The sequence below is a fragment of the Osmerus mordax genome, chromosome 14, assembly GCF_038355195.1.
Source record: "Osmerus mordax isolate fOsmMor3 chromosome 14, fOsmMor3.pri, whole genome shotgun sequence".
NCBI lineage: Eukaryota > Metazoa > Chordata > Actinopteri > Osmeriformes > Osmeridae > Osmerus > Osmerus mordax.
In genome coordinates this window covers 9529839-9551295 of record NC_090063.1, presented here as the reverse complement: position 1 = coordinate 9551295, position 21457 = coordinate 9529839, and the positions used below count along the sequence as shown (strand labels likewise).

Here is a 21457-nt window from a genome sequence, read left to right as displayed (position 1 = left end):
GTCTTTCAGCGGGAAATTACATTATTTTCGAAATGCTATGTTGTCTCCAACAATGGTGTACTTTCTCCAGTTACTGTTGTACTGGATATTCAATCCGGTTCAATTCAAGTACAATCAAGTTCAATTCGGTATACAGAAAATGCCCAGTTAAGGCTGCAGAAGTGAGACGTCCTTTGTTAGTTAAAAAATAAGGGGAAAAACAATGACACTTCCGATGACAGGAAAAGGTAGATTCAGGTATGCGACAATAGTGACGAAAATAGATTACAAATCATTATTTTTCCAGACACACCTATATTAAATATCTTTCATTTGATTTACATCAGAAAATAGGTGAGATGTTGAGAACTGTACTACACAATAGTGTCCATGGATGAATGTCCTTAAATGTTGTGGTGATACTCTTCTGCTTTTCTCCAATGTAGCTTGGCCACGCCTCTCATGTCTGCCTTCCGCAGTCAGCGTCATTGCAATTTAGCGCGACGAGCACCAGAGAGGAGAGTGGAAGAGAGAGAGAGAGAGCTCAGGTGACGTACTGTACAGCAGCACATCCCGGAGCAAGATAGATAGTATTTATAGTCCAGAGCGAGGCAAGGGTGCAGAGATAAGGCTTGACACCAAGTCGCAGGACAGAGACGGACAGAGGAGAGAGGAGAAATAGCATACCAAAATGAAACCGGTCATTACACTAGTTTTATTCGGGACTCTGGTTGCCTTGGCAGCAGTTAACGGAGCCGATGATGGAGATATCTCGTTCGAGTATCATCGTTATGAGGAGCTACGGAAGGCTTTGGTGTCGGTGTGGCTGCAGTGTCCGTCCATCACGCGCATCTACACCATCGGGGAGAGCTTCGAGGGCCGTGAACTGCTCGTTTTGGAGATGTCAGACAACCCTGGAACGCACGAGCCTGGTCAGTTGCGTCCCCCATTCCTCTTCCCCTCTCCAATTATCACAATAGCCCTTCACAGTCAATAACACACGCGTCACGCACAATTGCGCTAGCTGAATCACTCAGTGATCGAGCTGTATTTGATAGCTCGCAGGCGGTTAAGCAATTAATACACAGAAACATTAATAATGCTTAAGTAATAATCGTTTTCCGAGAAATACGTGTATTTATGCCTTTCATAGTCCTGTGTGAAAAAGTCGCAGGCAGGTGTGTCATGTAGCCTAGTGCGTAAAAGGGCCGCATTGGATGCACAGTGTATCCTATCACCGATTTAAGGGTGTAGATTGTTGGAACAACCAGGCGACGCCGCCATTTTGCTGGATGAAGAGAATCTCAGTAAGCTTTCACTGAATCGTGATGCTGAGAACGGTGTTGACACGGCAAATGGAACCTGCCACAGGACACACCGTGAAATAGATAATAGAGAAGTGGTTTGGCAACGAACAAAAACACACAAAGACATAGTAAAAACAAAAAGGTTTCAATGGTAAACTCATTTGTCAATATCATTTGAAAAGAGTGTCTCATTTGACCTGTACACTAAATCATTTGAGCAGAAAGTGATATAAATGTTAATGTACAGTGTAGCCTTACTGTATAGTCCTATCAGTTAACCTGCATGAACATCAATGGGCCAGAGATGTATCAATGTTGGGCGTACCCTGCCCTGATTGACACATTTAGGCCAAGAGGGCGCTAGTGATGAGTAAAAGTATGCTTCTGTCTGTGGTTTTAATGCAGGCCTATAGCCAACTGTAACCATAGACTATGCATGGGTTAGGTGTGACAATGGCACAGAGCACAGTCTCAGGTACAAAATCAGGCTGTCCCATATGACTTCAACAGCCCACTGCGGCTCTATGGCTTCAGTAACCTAACTCTCTAAGGTGACTTGCTGACGTGAGTACCTCTACTGTATAATACATACTATATAAAACTTGAAGTACGTTCTTGTACTACACACACACACACACACACACACACACACACAACTGGTTCTGTTCTCTTACACTAGGCCTTATACATCCCAATTTCCTGATCTTGTTAGTAAGTAAATATACATATGCGTTTGTGTCCAACAACCATTTAGAGAAGGAAATAACTATCCCTGTATATGTGTGTGTGTGTGTGTGTGTGAAGACTGTGTGCTTACATCATATGACAATGTGCACTTAACAGACCAGTAACATCAGAGCTGGGTATAGCTGCAGTCATGAATATCAGAGCTGTGTAGAGCTGCAGTCAGTAACATCAGAGCTGTGTAGAGCTGCAGTCAAGAACATCAGAGCTGGGTAGAGCTGCAGTCAGTAATATCAGAGCTGTGTAGAGCTGCAGTCAGTAACATCAGAGTTGGGTAAAGCTGCAGTCAGTAATATCAGAGCTGGGTAGAGCTACAGTCAGTTACATCAGAGCTGTGTAGAGCTGCAGTCAAGAACATCAGAGCTGGGTAGAGCTGCAGTCAGTAATATCAGAGCTGTGTAGAGCTGCAGTCAGTAACATCAGAGTTGGGTAAAGCTGCAGTCAGTAATATCAGAGCTGGGTAGAGCTGCAGTCAGTAACATCAGAGCTGTGTAGAGCTGCAGTCAAGAACATCAGAGCTGTGTAGAGCTGCAGTCAAGAACATCAGAGCTGGGTAGAGCTGCAGTCAAGAACATCAGAGCTGGGTAGAGCTGCAGTCAAGAACATCAGAGCTGTGTAGAGCTGCAGTCAAGAACATCAGAGCTGGGTAGAGCTGCAGTCAAGAACATCAGAGCTGGGTAGAGCTGCAGTCAAGAACATCAGAGCTGGGTAGAGCTGCAGTCAAGAACATCAGAGCTGGGTAGAGCTGCAGTCAAGAACATCAGAGCTGGGTAGAGCTGCAGTCAAGAACATCAGAGCTGGGTAGAGCTGCAGTCAAGAACATCAGAGCTGGGTAGAGCTGCAGTCAAGAACATCAGAGCTGTGTAGAGCTGCAGTCAAGAACATCAGAGCTGGGTAGAGCTGCAGTCAAGAACATCAGAGCTGGGTAGAGCTGCAGTCAAGAACATCAGAGCTGGGTAGAGCTGCAGTCAAGAACATCAGAGCTGGGTAAAGCTGCAGTCAGTAATATCAGAGCTGGGTAGAGCTACAACCAGAGTGAGTCATGGTAGCAGCAGGGAGCTTCTGATCATAACCAGATGAGTTTCCACAGCCCGGCCCCTGCTTGGTCTCCAGGGGCAACATACCGCCCATCAACCCCCCTCAGCCTCTCTCCTCCCACCTCCTTCACACACATAGAGGGAGAGAACAAGGTAGAACCTTTAGGTTTCAGACAGAACCATTATCAGCATTGGAAGGTTCTGTATTGAACCCTACAAGGGGCTTTTTCCGGCCTGGCCTGAAAGGTATTCTATTGGTAGGCTGTATGTCCTGTTTCCTCTATGGTCATCCAAAATGTTTTCTATATTGATCACCCTTTGTTCATATCCTCTGTCCAGGCTACAGCCTGCTACGTGAATCAATCGCCTCGAAGGTGTCAGAAGTTTAAGGTGAGGCCAAAATAGCGGTTGCCGTGACAACAGATCGGCTTAGCGGGCGGTGAGCCTCCCGGGAGTGCGCGGTTGACCGGTTCGGACTGCGATCACCGGCGTCCTCTGAGCTTGTGCATCTGTCGGCTAACCGACCATCTGTCGCACGCTACCCGGCTAGCACGGGGTGTGTAAACACACTGATGAACTCCCCTGACTTAGTATAGACATGCTGGCACTGACTTCGTTAGGACTGAGGGAAAAAGTCTTTGTGATTGATTTCCAGGTCTGATATGCCTGTAGGTGGTGTTGACACTAAGTAGTGTGCTGGTTTCTGTAGGTGGAGTTGACACTAAGTAGTGTGTTGGTTTTTGTACGACAGAACATTCTGGGTTTATAAAGACCCAGTAAAAGAGTGGGAGTTTCCAGTGAATTTTGATGTTGTTTTCACATCTACCATCTCAGTTAATGTTAATGTGTGTGATTTAGCAGTAGATTATTTAATCAGACTGAATAGAAAGCTTCTAATCCTGCTTTTAGTACACATACATATGCCAACGCACTCATCCACATACACACACACACATCCAAACATGCACAGCAGTATCTACATGTACAATACATGCAATGACCATGAAAGAGGGTTACAAATACTGCTGGTTCATATTCATACACTGAAGATCTAGGAAATACAATGACAGAGACGGAGAGAGGAGGAGATGGGAGAGAAAACAAAGAAGTGAAAAGTGTTTCATGATGTGTTGTTCCACTGTGAGCTGTTCTCCAGAGGAAGACGAAGAAAGAACATCTTATTGGTTACAAGATACAAGATCTCATACTGTATATGCACAGACACAGAGAGAAAAAGAGAGTGGACTAGAGAGGGGGGGAATTAGATAAGGAGACAGAGAAAGGGAGAATTGGACGGTACAAAAGTACAAAGAAAGAGAAAAAGAAGAGGAGAGAGATAAACGGAGTATAGGAACAGAAGAACGGAGAGAAAAGGAGATGGGGAGAGAAGGGGATAGAGGAGTGAGATAGAGGAACAGAGACAGTGAGACAGAGGAAGAGAAAGATGGAGAGAGAGAATCTCTAAGGTACCAGCCAGAGGTCATCTATTATACATCAGAGGAAAGCCAAGTCTTTCCTTCCTCCCTTTCCCCTCCTCCTCTACTCTCATCTTTCTCTCCTTTCCTCCATATGCAAATATATTGATTTTCTCCATCTCTTTCTCTCCTCTATTTTTCCCTCTATCTTCACTCTTTATCTCTTTCTCCTCTATCTACTCTCTTGCTCTTTTTCTCTCTTTATTTGTCCTCAATATTTTCAGTTGGGACTTGTAAGCTGTAAAGGCTGTGAGATTTTTATGCAGACTATTATTTCAGGCAACACAAAGTCGAAACTAAATATCTGAATTGAAACGTTACACCACTGCTACTTGTTTATCCCTGCCTGCAATGTCCTTGCTGTTCCAACAAAAACATTGCTGACTTGTTGTTCCTTGTTGGGAGGGTTTAGATAGGTGCAGTTCTATGGATGTATGTGAAGCCCTCTGTGACATTGCTTGTGATAAGGGCTATGCAAATACATTTGATTTGATCCCCAAGAGAGCTTAGAGGGCTTTGTCTCTGTACTTATTCTGTCCCCTGATATATGGCTGGTTAAGGAGGCCATTTTGGATTCTGAGGCTGTGGCTGTTCCAATCAGTCTCTTGTGAAGTCATTCGTCTGGATGTGACTGTGTTCTCCTTAGGCAGGTGATTAGGTCAGACGGTGATAATGGTGTCTTAAGCTGCCTCAGAGCAAACAGTCGGTTTGTTTTTGAGCCACTGTAATGACGCACTACCTGTATGTTTGTGTGTGTGTCACCGTGACCATGACACAATGGAGACCACTAATGTGCTAGAGACATTTTGCGTGGTGCTCCACTGTTGCCACGGCAGCGTTCACATCAGAGGCACCTGTATTGATCTACCCGATGTCCGACCGCCGTTGACTAATCAGAGCACAGGGGATGGGGGCTCCAAATGGGCTGAACTGCTCTGTGGCCTTACATAAACAGATTAATACAGACATGGATTATGCTTCTCTTGTCATTCGTTGTGTGTGTGTGTATGTGTGTATGTAAGGGGTATATAGAAGTGTGTATATTAGGGTGTCAAAGTGTTTGTAATGATTAGTGAGGATTACGCCTCAGGACTGTAAGCATGGTTTTGTGTGTGTGTGTGTGTGTCTGTGTGTGTGTGTGTGTATGAATCACAGTTTTAAACTTGAAATGTTTTATTGCGTTTTAAGAAGAAACACATGCTTGTATCCCATTATTCCCTCTACACACACACACGCGCACGCGTGCGCACACACAATTAGTCAGTTAAACATGTTGTGAAGAGAATAGGATACCTTGACATTGAACATCTGCAGAAGAGTTTATGCAATAACTAATATACTGTAACATCAAAGTGTGTGCGTGTGTGTGTGTATGGCTGACAGCTCTATCAGGTTTGTGAGGCGTGCGGTCTGTTTCCCTGTTAAAACCATTCAAGGAGATTTAATTGTATATAGTCTTGAAGTTGTTAGCAGCAGCAAAGAGAGAGGAACCAGACTCTAGCATTTAAAAATAACCTGCTTTCCAGATGTGTGTGTGTGCATGCATGCATGTGTCCCAAACATGAAAGCTTGCTGTGGTATTTTCAAAGATAGATCAAATGGTTTCAGAGATTTACATAAACATGCAAGCCCGGTCCCACACACAAAGACGATTAGCGGTGAATGTGTTTGATATTAAAATATTCGTTTGTGAGAGAGAGTTTGGGATACTGAAAATAAAGATATAGGGAACAGGCAGCTGAATGGTCGAACTTTCTGGCGGAGTGTGTGTGTGATTTCTAGAAAGAGAATAAGAGAGTGAAGAATCGGCTAATTAGTATATGAAACAGATGGAACGTGGAGAGAGAGCAGGATGATTAACAATACTTCAGAAGCTCTAAGACTTTTACATTTATTACACCATCTTGTTCTAGTCTGAAAAATATGAGCGTGTACCTACACTAAACACCCTTTCTATCATATACATGTTCTATTCTGTAAGATATATGTAGTCTATAGCCTATAGTGTTTTAGCCTATATACTAAAACACCCTTGAATTGTGTACAATTTGGTGTCAGTTTTTGTTGTGTCCGTGTGTGTGATAGTGAAGGTAGTGCCAGTGATTGTTAACATCTTTGTCTCTGCCTGTGTACGTGTGGATGTGCTGTGCGTGTGTGTGTGCGTGTGTGCGTTTGTTCCTTTCCTTAGTAATCTCCATAGAAAATCCCAGCTCTTCATCACACTTAGGAAAGGAGAGCAGCTCTCACCAGTGATTGTGGCCTGAGATAGTTGCTAGTTGAGTGCTACTTCTCTCAGCTTCAGGAAGCAGCTCATGAATGAGAGCTGAGTGATGATTGTGTGCATGTCTGTGGCTATTTAAGATGTTTAGAGAAACCTGGGAAAAAGATTTTGGGAGAGAAAAGAAGCAGGCCGTTAAGTGGGCTTTAGTTCACTCAGGCGCCATTGGCTCAGGTTGAACTGAATGACCTATGTGGAAAGACAATTTACACATAAAAAACAACTTTACAATAGGTTAGTGGGTGTTTATTTCTTATGGAGTGTGTCTCGTTTATATCTATCCCTGTCATTCTCTCTCTTTTCTCAATACAAAAAAACCACATTAGTATACAGCGTGTCATGCCTAACGTGTTTGTGTGTGTGGTATGTGTCTCTCTCCCCAGGTGAGCCTGAGTTCAAGTACATTGGTAACATGCACGGCAATGAGGCCGTAGGCCGGGAGTTGATTGTGTACCTGGCAGAGTACCTGTGCAACCAGTACCAGCTGGGCAATGACACCATCATCGATCTCGTCCACAACACGCGCATTCACCTGATGCCCTCGATGAACCCTGACGGCTTTGAGAAGGCCGCCTCGCAGGTACACACACATGCTAGAGTACACTACACCACACACACATACAGTACATATGCACAGTATACTAAGTACACTAGTGCATATACAGAAACGTACACTACAGCACACACACGCTCACTAATATATTAAAGCGCAAACAAATGCCGCTTAGGAAATGTTATGCAAACAAGATGTCTGGGGGTGTATTTTTAGGTTTGAAGACAACAGCTTATACTGTAGACTTCCTCTTAGCCCTGACCTTAGCCCATGTATCTCTCTCCTTCTATTTCTCTTTCTCTCTCATCTCTTGTCAGTGTTTACTCTCTCTCTCTCTCCTTTATTCTCAGCTTTTCTCTCTCTTTCTTGCATTGCAGTTTGCATTTCAACATGCAAATTAGTACAAATACTGATTATGTTCAGTGAACAGCTGCATTCACCTCTTCCCTCTCCTCCTCCCCTGCCGTGCAGCCGGGCGAGCTAAAGGACTGGTTCATGGGCCGCAGCAACGCCCAGGGGGTGGACCTGAATCGCAACTTCCCTGACCTCGACCGCATCATCTACATCAACGAGAAGGAGGGCGGAGCCAACAACCACCTGCTGCAGAACATGAAGAAGGCCGTGGATGAGAACGCCAAGGTGACGAGCAGCCTCCGTGCTCAACAGGCTCACACACTCACGTGCACACGCGCAATCAGAACCTGTGCATGAGCAGCGATGGGCCTGGGTTAACCTGTGTGCATCTCTGCCCACTCTCTCAGCTGGCTCCAGAAACCAAAGCAGTGATCCACTGGATCATGGACATCCCCTTCGTCCTGTCTGCCAACCTGCACGGAGGAGACGTGGTGGCCAACTACCCCTACGACGAAACCCGCACTGGTACACACACACACACACACACACACACACACACACACAGGCACGCTCATACCTTATACACACACGCGCACTTGTAGGTCCTATACGTACGCATGCCCACACAGGCACTTAGAGGTCGTATCCACACGCATACACCCATTTCCAGGTCCTATACACACACCCACATACTGACACACACACTCACTGCAGTCACAGACACACTCACTGACTTTCTCTCTCTCTCTCTCCCTCCCTGCATCCCCCGTTCTCTTCCTCCTTCAGGCTCCACCCACGAGTACAGCGCCAGTCCCGACGACGTGACGTTCAAGTCCCTGGCGCGGGCCTACTCCATGTTCAACCCCGTCATGTCGGACCCCCAGAGAGCACCCTGCCGCAAGAATGACGACGACTCCAGCTTCACCGAGGGCATCACCAACGGAGGGGCCTGGTACAGCGTGCCTGGGGGTTAGTCACACACACGCACACACATACACAGGCTGGCTAACAGATCTGTTTTGTGATTTGGTCCAGTCGTGAGTCGTTATGCAGTAACACCGCTTGCATACTGTACACATACATGCATAAACCCCCCCCCCACACACACACACACACTCACAATGGTGGTGATTAAATGTTTCTCTGTCATAAATAGGCATGCAGGATTTCAACTACCTGAGCAGTAACTGTTTTGAGATCACTCTGGAGCTGAGCTGTGACAAGTTCCCAGCTGAGGACACTCTGAAAACCTACTGGGAGCAGAATCGCAACTCCCTGGTGAACTACATAGAGCAGGTACACAATACGTTCTTCATCACATGTTAGTGTATTTCTAACTACAAATGTTTAAATAACCAAAGTTACCAGCCAATGAATAACAAAATAAGACGGACAGTTCAGTAAGAAACTGTGTGTGTGTGTTTTTAGGTCCACCGTGGTGTAAAGGGCTTTGTGCGTGACCTTCAGGGGAACCCCATTTCTAACGCCTCCATCTCTGTGGAGGGCATTGACCATGACATCACCACAGGTACACATTTATTCATTTAGCAGACGCTTTTATCCAAAGCGACTTCCAAGAGAGAGCTTTACAAAGTGCATAGGTCACTGATAACAACAAGATAGCCCCACACATCCACCTAATCAACTTTGTTCCAACTTTTCACAAAGACAAAACTACACATCAGTCACAATTACCTCACATACCAAAAAGGTAGCCAATGCTACCATCCCGTGGACAATTTGTGTATTACAACAGTCCTCAAAGGTCCGAGTTGTCACAGTATGCGGTATTTCTATGAGGCTTGTTAAATCAGGGCTTGCTGAATCATGGCTTAACATTAAGGTAAATTTGAGGTGGTAACTGTAAGTTATGAATTCACACAAGTATTTCATAAATGTACATATTTGTATAAGCCTTACATGCGATTTTAAGTGCTCTGATTCTTATTTTGTCAGTATGTGTAAGTATGTAGGCGTGTAGCTATGTGTGTTGAACTAAGATGGAAAGTGTTCTGGCTAAAACCAGGCATAAGAGAGATGTTCTTAGAGATGTTATAATGTTAATGCAATTTCCATTTGCAACATAAGTCTTAAAACCTTTTCATCAATATTTTTTACTTGTTGACTTATGTAGCCAAAGACGGTGATTACTGGCGCCTGTTGGCACCTGGAAACTACAAAATATCAGCCTCGGCTCCAGGTTATCTCACCATCATCAAGAAGGTGGCCGTTGCCTTCAGCCCAGCAGTCAGGGTAAGAATCCCATAATAGCACATATCCCCTACCGCCTACAGTAGGCCTACATAGCAATCAGGATGAATACTGTATGGGAACTAAACATAAGCATTACATCAATATATTAACTCACTTTTCCTTTCTTTGTCCCTCTATCTGACCCTCTAAATGTTCTTAATCTGTATTTTTGTCCTCCTCGTCCATCCATCCATTCCTCCCTCAGGTTGATTTTGAGCTGGAGTCCCTTGTGGAGAGGAAGGAGGAGGAAAAAGAGGAGCTGATGGACTGGTGGAAGATGATGTCAGAGACACTGAACTTCTAACTGTTCTTATTGGTTGATACGAACGTCCATTTATCGGTGTAATATATTCTGCATTCTGTGTGTCTGCCTACCCACTGTAAAAAAATGTCTATATTTGTTTCTGCTTTGTTTGTAATCATTATTTAATGGGTTTTAATTGTTGTTATTGTGATGGGTTTACCCTGTACTGCCTGTTGGTTGATCTGAACACACAAACACCCACACGTGCACAAAAGAGAATCTCCTGGCAGTCTGCACATGGGGGCGACAGCAAAATCATTATTAGTCTATTCCTATGATATTGTGTTCTTTATTGTACATGTGATCAGTACCATGGCATCCATCTATATAGCCAATGAGTGATTGAGTATTTCATTATGTAAAGGCATTTTGACATATCTGTTTCTTCAGGCTTTAGTGCACTGCACACACACATTTATAGAGTATGGTTTTCCTACTAAGGTCTACACAGGGATCTGACACCCAATGTTAAGTAATGAAAGCATTCACTACAGCAAAGCTTGTAACATGTATGTTATAGATGTTAAGAGTTATCTTGGATTTATGTTTTTTTGAAACTGGATGCAAAACAAACTTGATTTTAGCACAAGAATAATGGTTATGTAATATATACTGTATTTAGGAATTAGGCATTGAAGGAGATAGCCGTTTTTGTAACACATAAAGACCAATACAAGGATGTATATCTACTCGTGTCTCTTCCCCCAAATATTCTGTTGAGCTCAATAGCTTCCCTCTATCCAAGTGGACTCTTAACACTTTCATTTGTAGACATATCTGGATTAGCATAGACTAGATATGCCCTCCTTAAGTCTTGTATGAGTAAGAATTGCATTCAGAGCGTTAGCACAGTTTAAAGCCATCCCACTGCTTTGATCACCTCTGATATTAATGCAATGTCTGCCATGCCAAGAAGACATGGTGGCGTAGTTTTACATGCGGTAACGAACTAACGCTACACATCTAGGACACTACATCAGAGAGTTAAGGTGCCCATGGAGACGTAGCTATGGCAACGGTAGTTTGGGTGGTTACAGAGCCTGCTGTCTAAACATGGAAAATCTGATGAATGTAAAAATGAGCCGTGAAATTGATAACTGTAAAAAAAAAAAAAAAAACGTACAGTATACCCTTAATTAAAAAAAAACTTTATGTTGTCCAGCACTGTGGTATTTATTATTGATGCAGATCAGTGGTTACTGAAACGATACTGGAATATCAGCAAAAAGAAATATTCTAATGATGAAAATCAAACCATAGGGAAAATTATATAGTTCTACGTGAGGATTAAGTTTTTCTTAATGAGAAGTTTTGTGCTGTAGTCTGTCTGGCCAAATGAGGGCGACACATGACCACATAGTGAATGAATGGTCTCGCTCGCACTACCCCTTCTGATGACAGGTCTTGCCGCGGGAACTTTGTCATGTTTTCGCGTCCTTTGCTTAATATAAAGACTTAAATAACAGTCGAAAATATATAGCCAGTTAAAGTGTTACACCTAACGAGTTGGAAATGGTAAGTTATTGTTGTACCGTCTTGGCTTTGTTGTTAGCTAGGTAAGCTAACTAGTTTAAGTTTGCTAGTCTAGCTGTTTTTAGTTTTAGTTCCAAATACAGTCAGTAGGCTAGTGGGTAGCTTGTTAGCTCTAGCAACAATATCCAGTTTGCCAGCGAGGGTTAGCTAGTTGGCTAATAGTTTATTTCCAGTATAACACGGGGAGCTATACTAGTAGTAGTAGCATAATGCAGCTGCTCGTTTTATGCAATATTGTAAAATGTGTTTATAAACACATTTTACAATATTAAGTGCATATATTGCAATATTAAGTGCAAATATTGCACTTAAAATATTACTAGCTAGAGTTAGCTAGTGCATCCAAACTTTAGAGAACAATACATACACTGTGCAAAGTAGCTTGTGTGGAAAGTAAAAATCAACGGGTTAAGGTGAGAGAGGGAGGTACTAGACTAGCTTTTAGCACTGGCCTTAAACCTGTAGTGCAGTAGGTCTAGTAGTTTGTAGGTGTGTCTGCAGCACACCTGCAGGCAACATGCAGGATGGTTCGGAGATTCCACCATAAATAAATCATACTGTCTAAAACATGTAGGGAAGCCTACCATGTGTATACACACACACACACACACACACACTGATTATGTGCCTACAATTTATATATATATGTGTGTAGTGAATTTAAAATGATTTCGCTTTTTGTCAGTCCAAAAAAAAAGGTCTGAGTTTGGAGGAGAAGAGGACACGGATGATGGAGATTTTCTTCGAAACGGTAAGTTTAAATCCTGAAAATCCTTTTCGTTAAGACATGTTTAACTTAACTGTAGGTCCAGTAATATCTAGATCAAAGCAAAGGTATGGTAAGATTTGAATCTGCAAGTGAAAACCAGGGGTGGGTTCCTTTAGTAGAAATCTGTGACAGATGTCAGGGTATGCTAAGACACCTGAGAGCCAAAGAAAACATCACGTGACACACACCCACCCACACACACCCAAACACACACAGAGCCTCTTCCAGTGTGCCCATGCCTTATATTATCCACATCCCCCTCCCTCCTCCATCATTCATATTGCACTCTTCTTATATCTTGTTTTATATTTTATATAAAAAGCCATGAGGCTTACTGAATTATCATCTACGTGACATGTAAGATGCCTCCATCATATTTATGTTTTCTAGGTCCCGATTTTATGTATATGTGTCCTTTTTGATCTGAATAATACTTAATGTTGCCTTTTCACAGCTTTTACAAGTAGGCTACAAGTCTCAAACAGGACATACTTTGCAGACATTCCCACCTGTTTACTTAAGATTAATAATAACAAGACGGAATAGATGGATTGGCAGGGAAATCTGCTCTTGTACTACACTATACTGTACTGGTGGTTCACTAATGTCACCTTTTTAACAGATTAGAAATGTTTTGTTCAATTCTTATTTCATGAAAAAGATACAAACTTGTTACACGTCCTTTGAACAGTGTACTGTTGCACTGTGCACAGTTGAATGTTAGCTTGTTAGTAGAATAGTTGATTAGATTGTTTTCAGTCTATCCCCCCCAGTCCTAGACACACAGTGTACACTGGGTCATCTCGTTCCACTGTATGTCTGTACACTGCAAATGATGTGAAATGACAACTACAGCAAACTTGAACTATGTAGAACAGTCTTTCTACTTTACAATTAGAGTTATGTTGCAGTTTAATTGTTTTCTCTCATCCCTTGACCCTCCCCCCCCCCCCCCCCCCCACACTCCCCTGGCAGAAAGACGTGTTTCAGCTGAAAGACATCGAGAAAATCGCCCCCAAGACAAAAGGAATAAGTGAGTAGTGATTCATTGAGACAAACCAGATGTGAGGGAATTGTTTTACGAGTGAAACCTGCAGAATAAGACATTTCTGTTCCTCAATTAGATGTTAACCATTGATGCCAGGGAGCCTTGGTTCTTCTCAGAAATGCCAAATGTGTCCGGTTGCTGTAGTCGTGTACACTTTCTTTAACGCCTTTGGATTGTTTTTTTTATGACCAACATTTGGCCTGATTCCATTCAGGTGCTGTCGTCCCTCAGTCCTGTGGCCGTGTTCTCTTCTTCTCTGGTCTGCGGACGCGTGAAGTAACACTGTGTTGTCTTTCCCCGTTGACATGTGGCTAAAACGCCACATGACCCGGCTTGTGTGTGCTCGCAATGGTGACATCTCATCGTTAAAAGGGCTGGGTCTCTCAGGGCACTCCTTTAACCAAGATGACATTCCCCTGAACGCACAATGAACCCTTACATGATGTTTGAGAAGGAGGGGGAATGCATGTAGGGTCCTGTGCACAGGACCAGACCGGCGTTCTGTTGGGACGCCCCCAAAAGGGACCTCTTTTTACAGCGGGCCCAACATTAATTTGGTGGAAACTGGATCTGGCTGCCCAGGGCACCAATTGGAAGCACATGTTGGGAGACCCCCACTGCCCCACCCCCAGTATGTAGTTAGGGTAGGGAGAAGGTGACAGAGAAATCGAGAGTGAGAATCATGAGTGTTTTCACACTATTTGCTTCAGTTGTATTCTCCCCTTTGTTCTGCAGGGTATGTGTGTGTGTGTGCGCATGCGTGTCTTTCCCCCAACATCCCAGAGCAGACCCAAACAACAACAGAACAGCACCATTGGTTTCTCCAGTCCAGGGACTGGGTATGCATGAGGGAGTATCATATTACTCTGTCCCAGCTAGCTTCAGATACAGGACACCTCACTTACAGCCATCCCTCTGGAGACATCAGTTCTGAAGACTGTTCTCTCTCACACACACACACACACACACACACACACACACACACACACACACACACACACACACACACGCACACACACACACACACTATAGAGACCCTTGGAGAAAGCAGACTATCACTTTTTTGCCTTATATCACTCTCACATGTGTAAAAGGATGATGGACACAGATGTGCTAGGCTACTTTCCCAGAGACCACATCTGGATCATTAACTAGCTGTTCTCCTGCATTGTGTGTTTGTGTGTGTGCGTGCGCGCGCGTGCACGCGCGCTCACTACCCAAATGTACTTATTAACCCCAGGAAGCAAGGATGCAGTAAGTTAACATACTTCCAACCTCCTCCCCATCTCTCTCCCACTCTTTGTTTCTCACTCCCTGTCTCTCCACCCCCCCCCCTCTCCAGCCCCCATGTCAGTGAAGGATGTGCTGCAGAGCCTGGTGGATGACAACATGGTTGACTGTGAGAGGGTAGGAACTTCCAACTACTACTGGGCGTTTCCCAGTAAGGCACTGAACACACGCAAGCGCCGCCTGGACGAGCTGGACAAACAGGTGACAAACACACACACACACACTACCAGTAGCTGTGGCCAGCCCTTAAACGGATGTTAATATGATCATTGGTATGAGATTCATAGTTGTCAGCTCTGTTCTGTCACCAGTCAACCAAATAGCAGAGGTGTGTGTGAGTGAGTGAGTGAGACAGAGCCGGCCTAGAATAGACGTGGAACTGAGAAGGAAACCTGCGTTTTTGCAGGGCCAGAGTGATGCATATCCTGTTCCTGATGACTCACCATCATGTATATCCCACTAGTTTACTGTAAGGCCCACATCGTACTACAGTTCCACAACAGTACTCTCGTATTGACTGTCTCTGATAAGGATTTAGGTTTGCGAGTTCCTCATGCTGTGTACTACAGGCTTGTTGAGACACCTTCTCCAAGACTGTCCTTGCGCAACACAAACATGAGCCTTGCACCAAACTCGAGTGTTGCGTCAAAATATTATTGTTTTGGGGTAATGAGTCATTTGGAGAAGCCTGGAGCCAGAGAATGTGAGAGCCCCGAACCTCCTAATGAAGACAGACGCGAGCTGCAACCCCGCTGCTAGACACAAACAAATCTGCTGTTTCTGGTTTGGTTTTTGGTGGGTTGGCGTAGCCCGTGTAGCTTGTTTAACAGGTACCACAGGTGCCACATCCTGTCGGCTCGCCCGGCGATCTCCACCTGGCTCTGCCGTCAGCGAACGCTGGCACACGGTGGCTCGCAGTGGGCGCCGACCACGGTTGTTGTTGTTCGGAACGGTTGCCGACCCTCTCGTTAGCTCCTCCCCCCTCTCCCACGGTGACCCACTTTCTGCCGGTACTGGCAGCAGACTGGGGGCGTTGAAGACACCGTTTCTGGTCGGCGAATGTTCCGTCGTCGATGGGCAGAGGGAGTGAAAGAAGGCCTGGTTGCTACCGGTGACGGTCTGATGCTGGTTCCATGCAGTCAGGTGCACGCACTCACACACAGAGGAGGGAGATGGGATGTGTCTGTCATCAGGGTCCTGCTGAGCCGGCCTGTAATAACAAACCCTAGAAGGGGAAACTGCTCGTGAGACAATTACCCACCTGCCGTCATTCTGTCAGGTTTTCGTGTGGGCTGCCACTGTGGAAACACAAAATGACAGTAAGCAGGGATGTGTCTGTGTGTGTATAAATACAGGTATGTATTTAGGTATGTATGACTCATTGTTTTCCGGATTTACTGACCAATGTTTTACTGACGAATGGAAATTAAAAGTAGATTGACCCCTGCGGCCAGAACAGAAACACTATGTGCCTTAGTTGGCTGCGCAGTTGATGTCATCAGAATGAGCCCAGAGGATGACCGAGCAACCAAGAAAGAACATGTGCCTCTTTCTATTTGTTGTCTCAGGATGAACTGATTTTTATGGGAGGTTGATTTCTTTTGTAGAGGGTGGGAGGCTGAAAGCAAAAGGACTTCTTATCAAATCCACACATTGTCATTTTGTCTGTTCATTCTTCTGTTTCCTTATAACTGTAGCATTGTGAGGCCAAGACACGCAGAGAGACTCTCCAGCAAGCTGGGGAGAGAGCCAGAATAGGACGACAGGAGACAGTAGGTGCCTTTGCAAGCACGCACACACCCCCACGCACGTACACACCCCCACACACGCACACACCCCCATGCACACACACACCCCCACACACGCACACACCCCCACGCACACACACCCCCCCACGCACACACACACCCCCACGCACACACACACCCCCACGCACCCCCACACGCACCCCCACACACCCCCAAGCACACACCCCCCCCCACGCACACCCCCCCCCCCCCCCCCCCCGCACACACACACAAGACATGTACTCATAATCCTGCGTGTGTGTGCGCGCGCGCGTGTGTGTGCAGGAGGAGCGGGCTGCTCTGCTGAAGCAGCTGCAGGAGTTGAGGGAGCAGCACGCCCAGCTGAAGGCTGAACTGGACAAGTACCGAGAGTGTGACCCGGAAGTGATCGAGGAGCTGAGTGCGTACACACACACACAAACACACACATATACAGACCGAACACGCACATCCACAATGTTGAGATGAACCTTTAGAAACCCTTTTTTCCCCCCCTTCCCTTCCCCCTCTTGAAACCGTCTCTCTGGACTCCCACTAAGATGCTGTGGCTGGTGGTCATCTTGGGAGCTGAACTTCCTTATTTGAAAGCTGGCATCAGGGAATGAGCCTGAGTCCATCTCTGTCTCTTTTGGGTGTTTATTTGTGGCTGGCTGGCTAGCTGCAGCTTCCACCGTGTTTGATGCACAACACAGCTTGTCTGAACCTGCTCAAGTAACCAGGCAACGCCAATCTCATCTCAGCAACAGAGATAGATACACTCGCTCAAACATGCATGTTCTATATGTAAACACAGCAATGTACACACGCACACACATGCGAGCACACACACATATAGGCCCACCTTTAATTAGTGTTTGCCAGCCATAACTGCTGTGCTGGGTTCATGTTTTACAGTTGGGCTAGGATAGTGCTCATCTATAGGTAGTGTTGGTCTCCTATTAGATGTCATAAGACCACAGGCTGCTTCCTTTCTCAGAGTTGCTTTAGACCAGCGTGTTTCCGGAACTCAACTCTGACCATGAAACAAATAGTTGAGGAACAATAAACTTGGGTTTCCTTCAGTTTTGCCTGATGTGCCTGCTGTCAGAGACTTCTTTGTCCGATTGACTTGTTGATCTCTCAGTCTCTGCAACGCAAACGCCACAGATCGACGCCCAGACAAGGTCATCACCACATTTACAGGAGTCCTAAAGGATTCAGGGAAAGCTAGCTTGATCTATCTTAAACCCATGTTGTCCAACTAAGTCTTAAACCAAAATCACAACGCAGGACTGATTTTGCGTTTCACTGGCACAGTCTTGGTCACATGGTACTGTAAATGTCACCCTATGTTTGGCTGGTCCAGGACCAGTCCCTCCTACATCTAAAGACTGGGGTCAGATTTTGTAGCAGCTAAATCTGATCCCAGAGCAGCCATCCTCTGATTTTCCCATAGATGTGGAGTGACTCAGATTTCAGCAGCAGTTGCTGCGCCTGCCAGCCCCTCGTTCAGCCTGGCCGCCACTTCTATGCCTCTCTGCCAAGAGTGAACGATGCCGGCCTACGCCTCTCTCTCCCCTTCCTCTCTCTTTCTGTCCCTATTTCTCTCCCTCTGTCTCTCTCTGTCACTCTCTTTCTCCCCCCTCTCTCTTTTGCTCTCTTTCTCTCCCCCTCTCTCTTTCTGTCCCGCTCTCCCCCCTTCTCTCTTCCCATCTCTCTCTCTCCCCCTCTATCTTCCCATCCCTCTCTCTCCCCCCTTCTCTCTTCCCATCCCCTCTCTTTTCCCCTCCTTCTCTCTGTTTCATTTTGGAGCTCCCTTCTCTTCGTCTTGTCTCCGCGGCGCGTGTGCGCTGGGCACTGTGTTGGTGTCAGAGCACATTGACCTGCCATCTCCCGGAGCCTGTTCCATCCAGAGAGTCGCTGTAATGGATGGGCCACACAGAGTTACGCTCCACTTTGTAATTTAATTGATGTGTGGGTGGGGCGGGGGGGGGGGGGGCGGGGCGGGGGGGGGGGGGGGGGGGGGGTGGGGGGGGGTGTCAGCTGATGAATAGGTTTGGCAGAGCAGCGTTGAAGCCTGTTGTAAGCAGTGAGTCCTTCCAGACACACTCCCCCGCATACACGACAACAGACCGCAGTGTACACAGTGGAGTGAAGCCTGGATTGCTAGCATCGTAGACATGCTGTGTCCTACCAATATGGCTGTTCTCTTCTTTATCTTGCAGAGAAGTCCAACGTCACTGCGAAGGAGGCTGTTTCCAGGTGGACAGGTGAGTCAAATCAACGCACACATTGACTGACAGGCGCACACACACCTCACGCACTACTGATGTTGCATAACCTGTCTGCTAGACTGTATTTTTACATAGGTTAGGATGAGTCAACTTAACAGAGGGCAAAGGAAAGATGCGCACGCACGTACACACACTAACATACAAAAAATGCCCCCCCCCCCCCCCCCCCCTCCAAAGCTTGACACAGCAACGACCAACCAAATCCAACAGTCAAATCCAACCACAAGCCCTTTGCCTTTTAAACATGCCTTAGTTACTAGCATACGATACCCAAGCTACTCTCTATGTGCCAAATGACCCCAGGGGTAACCCTGGTGATGGCTGACCTTTGGGTGATTGCAGAGGGCGGGGGTTAAGGTGGTATTTAGAGGAAGAGCAGGGTCAGAGTTTACACACACATTAACATCACTATCATGTTTCAGTTTATAACTCGCTCTAATCTAGGACCCCTTTAACACTGGTTGAGCAGACACACACACTTTCCCTGTTACTCTCAAGTGGCCACAGGCTTACACTCTTTTCTCCATGCCTGGACACAATCACTGACACACACTTTTTTCCATCTCTCAAAGTCACATGCACACCTCTCTCTCTCCACCCCTTGTGCCGACACATGGTTTCGTTCCAGTGTTGTTAGGTGTGTTTGTTAGTATTGTTCTGGGTAACGTCACTCAAATTTGCAATCACACCGCTTGTCTGCTGGTCTCACTGCCCTCTATCTCCCTCCACCCTCAAGGGACAGGGCTTAAGCAAACCTCTTGAACAATCCCCTTGTCTTCTGTTTTGGCATGTCATACATGGAAGTGACTTTTCTTTATAGGTAACTGTTTACTTACAGTGTCCCAGTTGTAGTAATTACTATTCATTTCTCCTCAGATAATGTATTTGCCATCAAGTCCTGGGCCAAGAGAAAGTTTAGTTTCGACGACAGCCGAATCGACAAAGCCTTTGGGATTCCCGAGGATTTTGACTACATGGACTAACAAATAACATCTCTTTATCTGTGTATGGTTCAATCCACAATGCACACCATTAACTCTAAAAGCATCGTTATAGTTTAAACAGTTGTGTCGTCTATTCAAGGAGTAATGAAAAGTTTATGATTTTTAGCCAATCAGCGGCCAGGTCCTAATATTCTGGGCAAGGTTTTGCTTTCTGTGTGTAGTGCTTGGCTTGGGAGTCATTTCTAGCTAGGCTCAGGCTTTCAGAGGTGTAAATGCTGCTGGTGTGACACTGGAGAAGGCGCTGTGCTAACCTCTGACCCCTGCGGGGGGCTCTTTGGAAGGAGTGCATGGACTGCCTGACTTTTTGGACACCTGTTTATGTGAAAACCGAGAGGCCAGAGTTGTTGACGGAAACAAGCCATGGTGTGTTTGTGTTTGTCTGAGTGTGTGTGTGTGTGTGAGAGACAGGCAGCCGGGGAGGCCTGTGTCGCAGACACACACAAACACCCACATTCACACTTATTGGCACACTCAAGCACACAAGATGCTCCTTCACGTTCTCTCATTGGAACATACGATTCAACATTTGTAAAGGGCACATCAAACAGCAGTGCAATTACCAATTTTAGAACAATAACTTATATTAATTAATTAATTGATCTAATAAAACATATCCATATGCTAATGACAATACTAATTATTATATTTTTCCTATTCCTTTGTACCTACAGCCAGAGAAAAGGCTCTATGGCAGGTTACGTCTGTCTCTGTAGCACCTGGGCTGGCCAGCCTTGTTTGATGTATGAATCCGTATACGGACCTCCCAAAGCAACAAGAGGCACTCTGGGATTGATAATGAAGGAGAGAGGCAAACATGTGCCTGGTGCTTTAGTTGGGCATTGTTTGATAAATCTATAGGGAAGAATATTGATATATTTACATTTACTTTTATTGACACAGTATTTGAGTTGGTAAACAGTTCTTTTTTCTTGACGTCGCTTGACGATCGTTTCAATAAAGTCCTGGCCTGTTTCTTTTGTATCTTTTTGGAGTTATGAATCTGTTGAGGTGTTGCCTTGTCTTGTAGTTTATATACAGACAATCAGCAAACATGCCCATGCTCACCTGTGAGAACATCATCTTTCACCTTCTGCCTGCACCAGAATACTTCTTACAAAGGGGAAGCGGTTCCTTGCCTTACTGACAATTCCTGCAGAAACTGAAACATACCAGGGGGTTATTGGTAGTCCACCAATATATTCTTTTGTGTTGTTCTGGTGTATTGTATGTTAATATTTCAAATATTTGTTAGATACAGGCTGTGGAATCTAAAACATTTCTCTGTTGCTGTAACAGCCTAGTCGAGGGAGTGACAGGAACCAGCATTGTGTCCCCAGTCCGTGTCACGCTCCTCTAGTTTAAATACTTGTCAGTCACCAATAGTCTCAAGTTTCAATGGCAGGTATAAACACATAGGTCACTGGACATGAATTTCATAATTTTGCTCAGAGATGGTGGCCTACAGGTCT

General features: G+C 45.3%; 2 protein-coding genes across 6 annotated transcripts; both read left to right on the top strand.

Moving 5' to 3' along the window:
- Positions 1-555: 555 nt before the first annotated feature.
- cpe (carboxypeptidase E) lies at positions 556-10671 on the top strand. The gene is made up of 9 exons (XM_067250068.1): positions 556-911; positions 7204-7400; positions 7845-8012; positions 8135-8252; positions 8514-8696; positions 8884-9023; positions 9156-9255; positions 9862-9980; positions 10186-10671. The coding sequence occupies exons 1-9, from the start codon at positions 671-673 to the stop codon at positions 10282-10284; spliced, it is 1365 nt and encodes a 454-aa protein (XP_067106169.1). The 5' UTR covers positions 556-670; the 3' UTR covers positions 10285-10671.
- Positions 10672-11679: 1008 nt separating this feature from the next.
- Positions 11680-20960, top strand: mnd1 (meiotic nuclear divisions 1 homolog (S. cerevisiae)). 5 transcript variants are annotated; one of them, XM_067251042.1, is made up of 10 exons: positions 11680-11799; positions 12503-12568; positions 13562-13619; positions 13849-13893; positions 14977-15125; positions 16622-16696; positions 16997-17111; positions 18916-18960; positions 19861-19989; positions 20660-20960. In XM_067251042.1, exons 1-9 carry the CDS (start codon positions 11797-11799, stop codon positions 19965-19967), a joined length of 663 nt encoding a protein of 220 aa, XP_067107143.1. In that variant the 5' UTR covers positions 11680-11796; the 3' UTR covers positions 19968-19989; positions 20660-20960. The 5 variants fall into 5 exon arrangements, with proteins under 5 accessions (XP_067107143.1, XP_067107142.1, XP_067107145.1 ...); XM_067251041.1 differs by having other exon boundaries at positions 19861-20960; XM_067251044.1 differs by lacking the exon at positions 13849-13893 and having other exon boundaries at positions 19861-20960.
- The last annotated feature ends 497 nt before the right edge of the window (positions 20961-21457 follow it).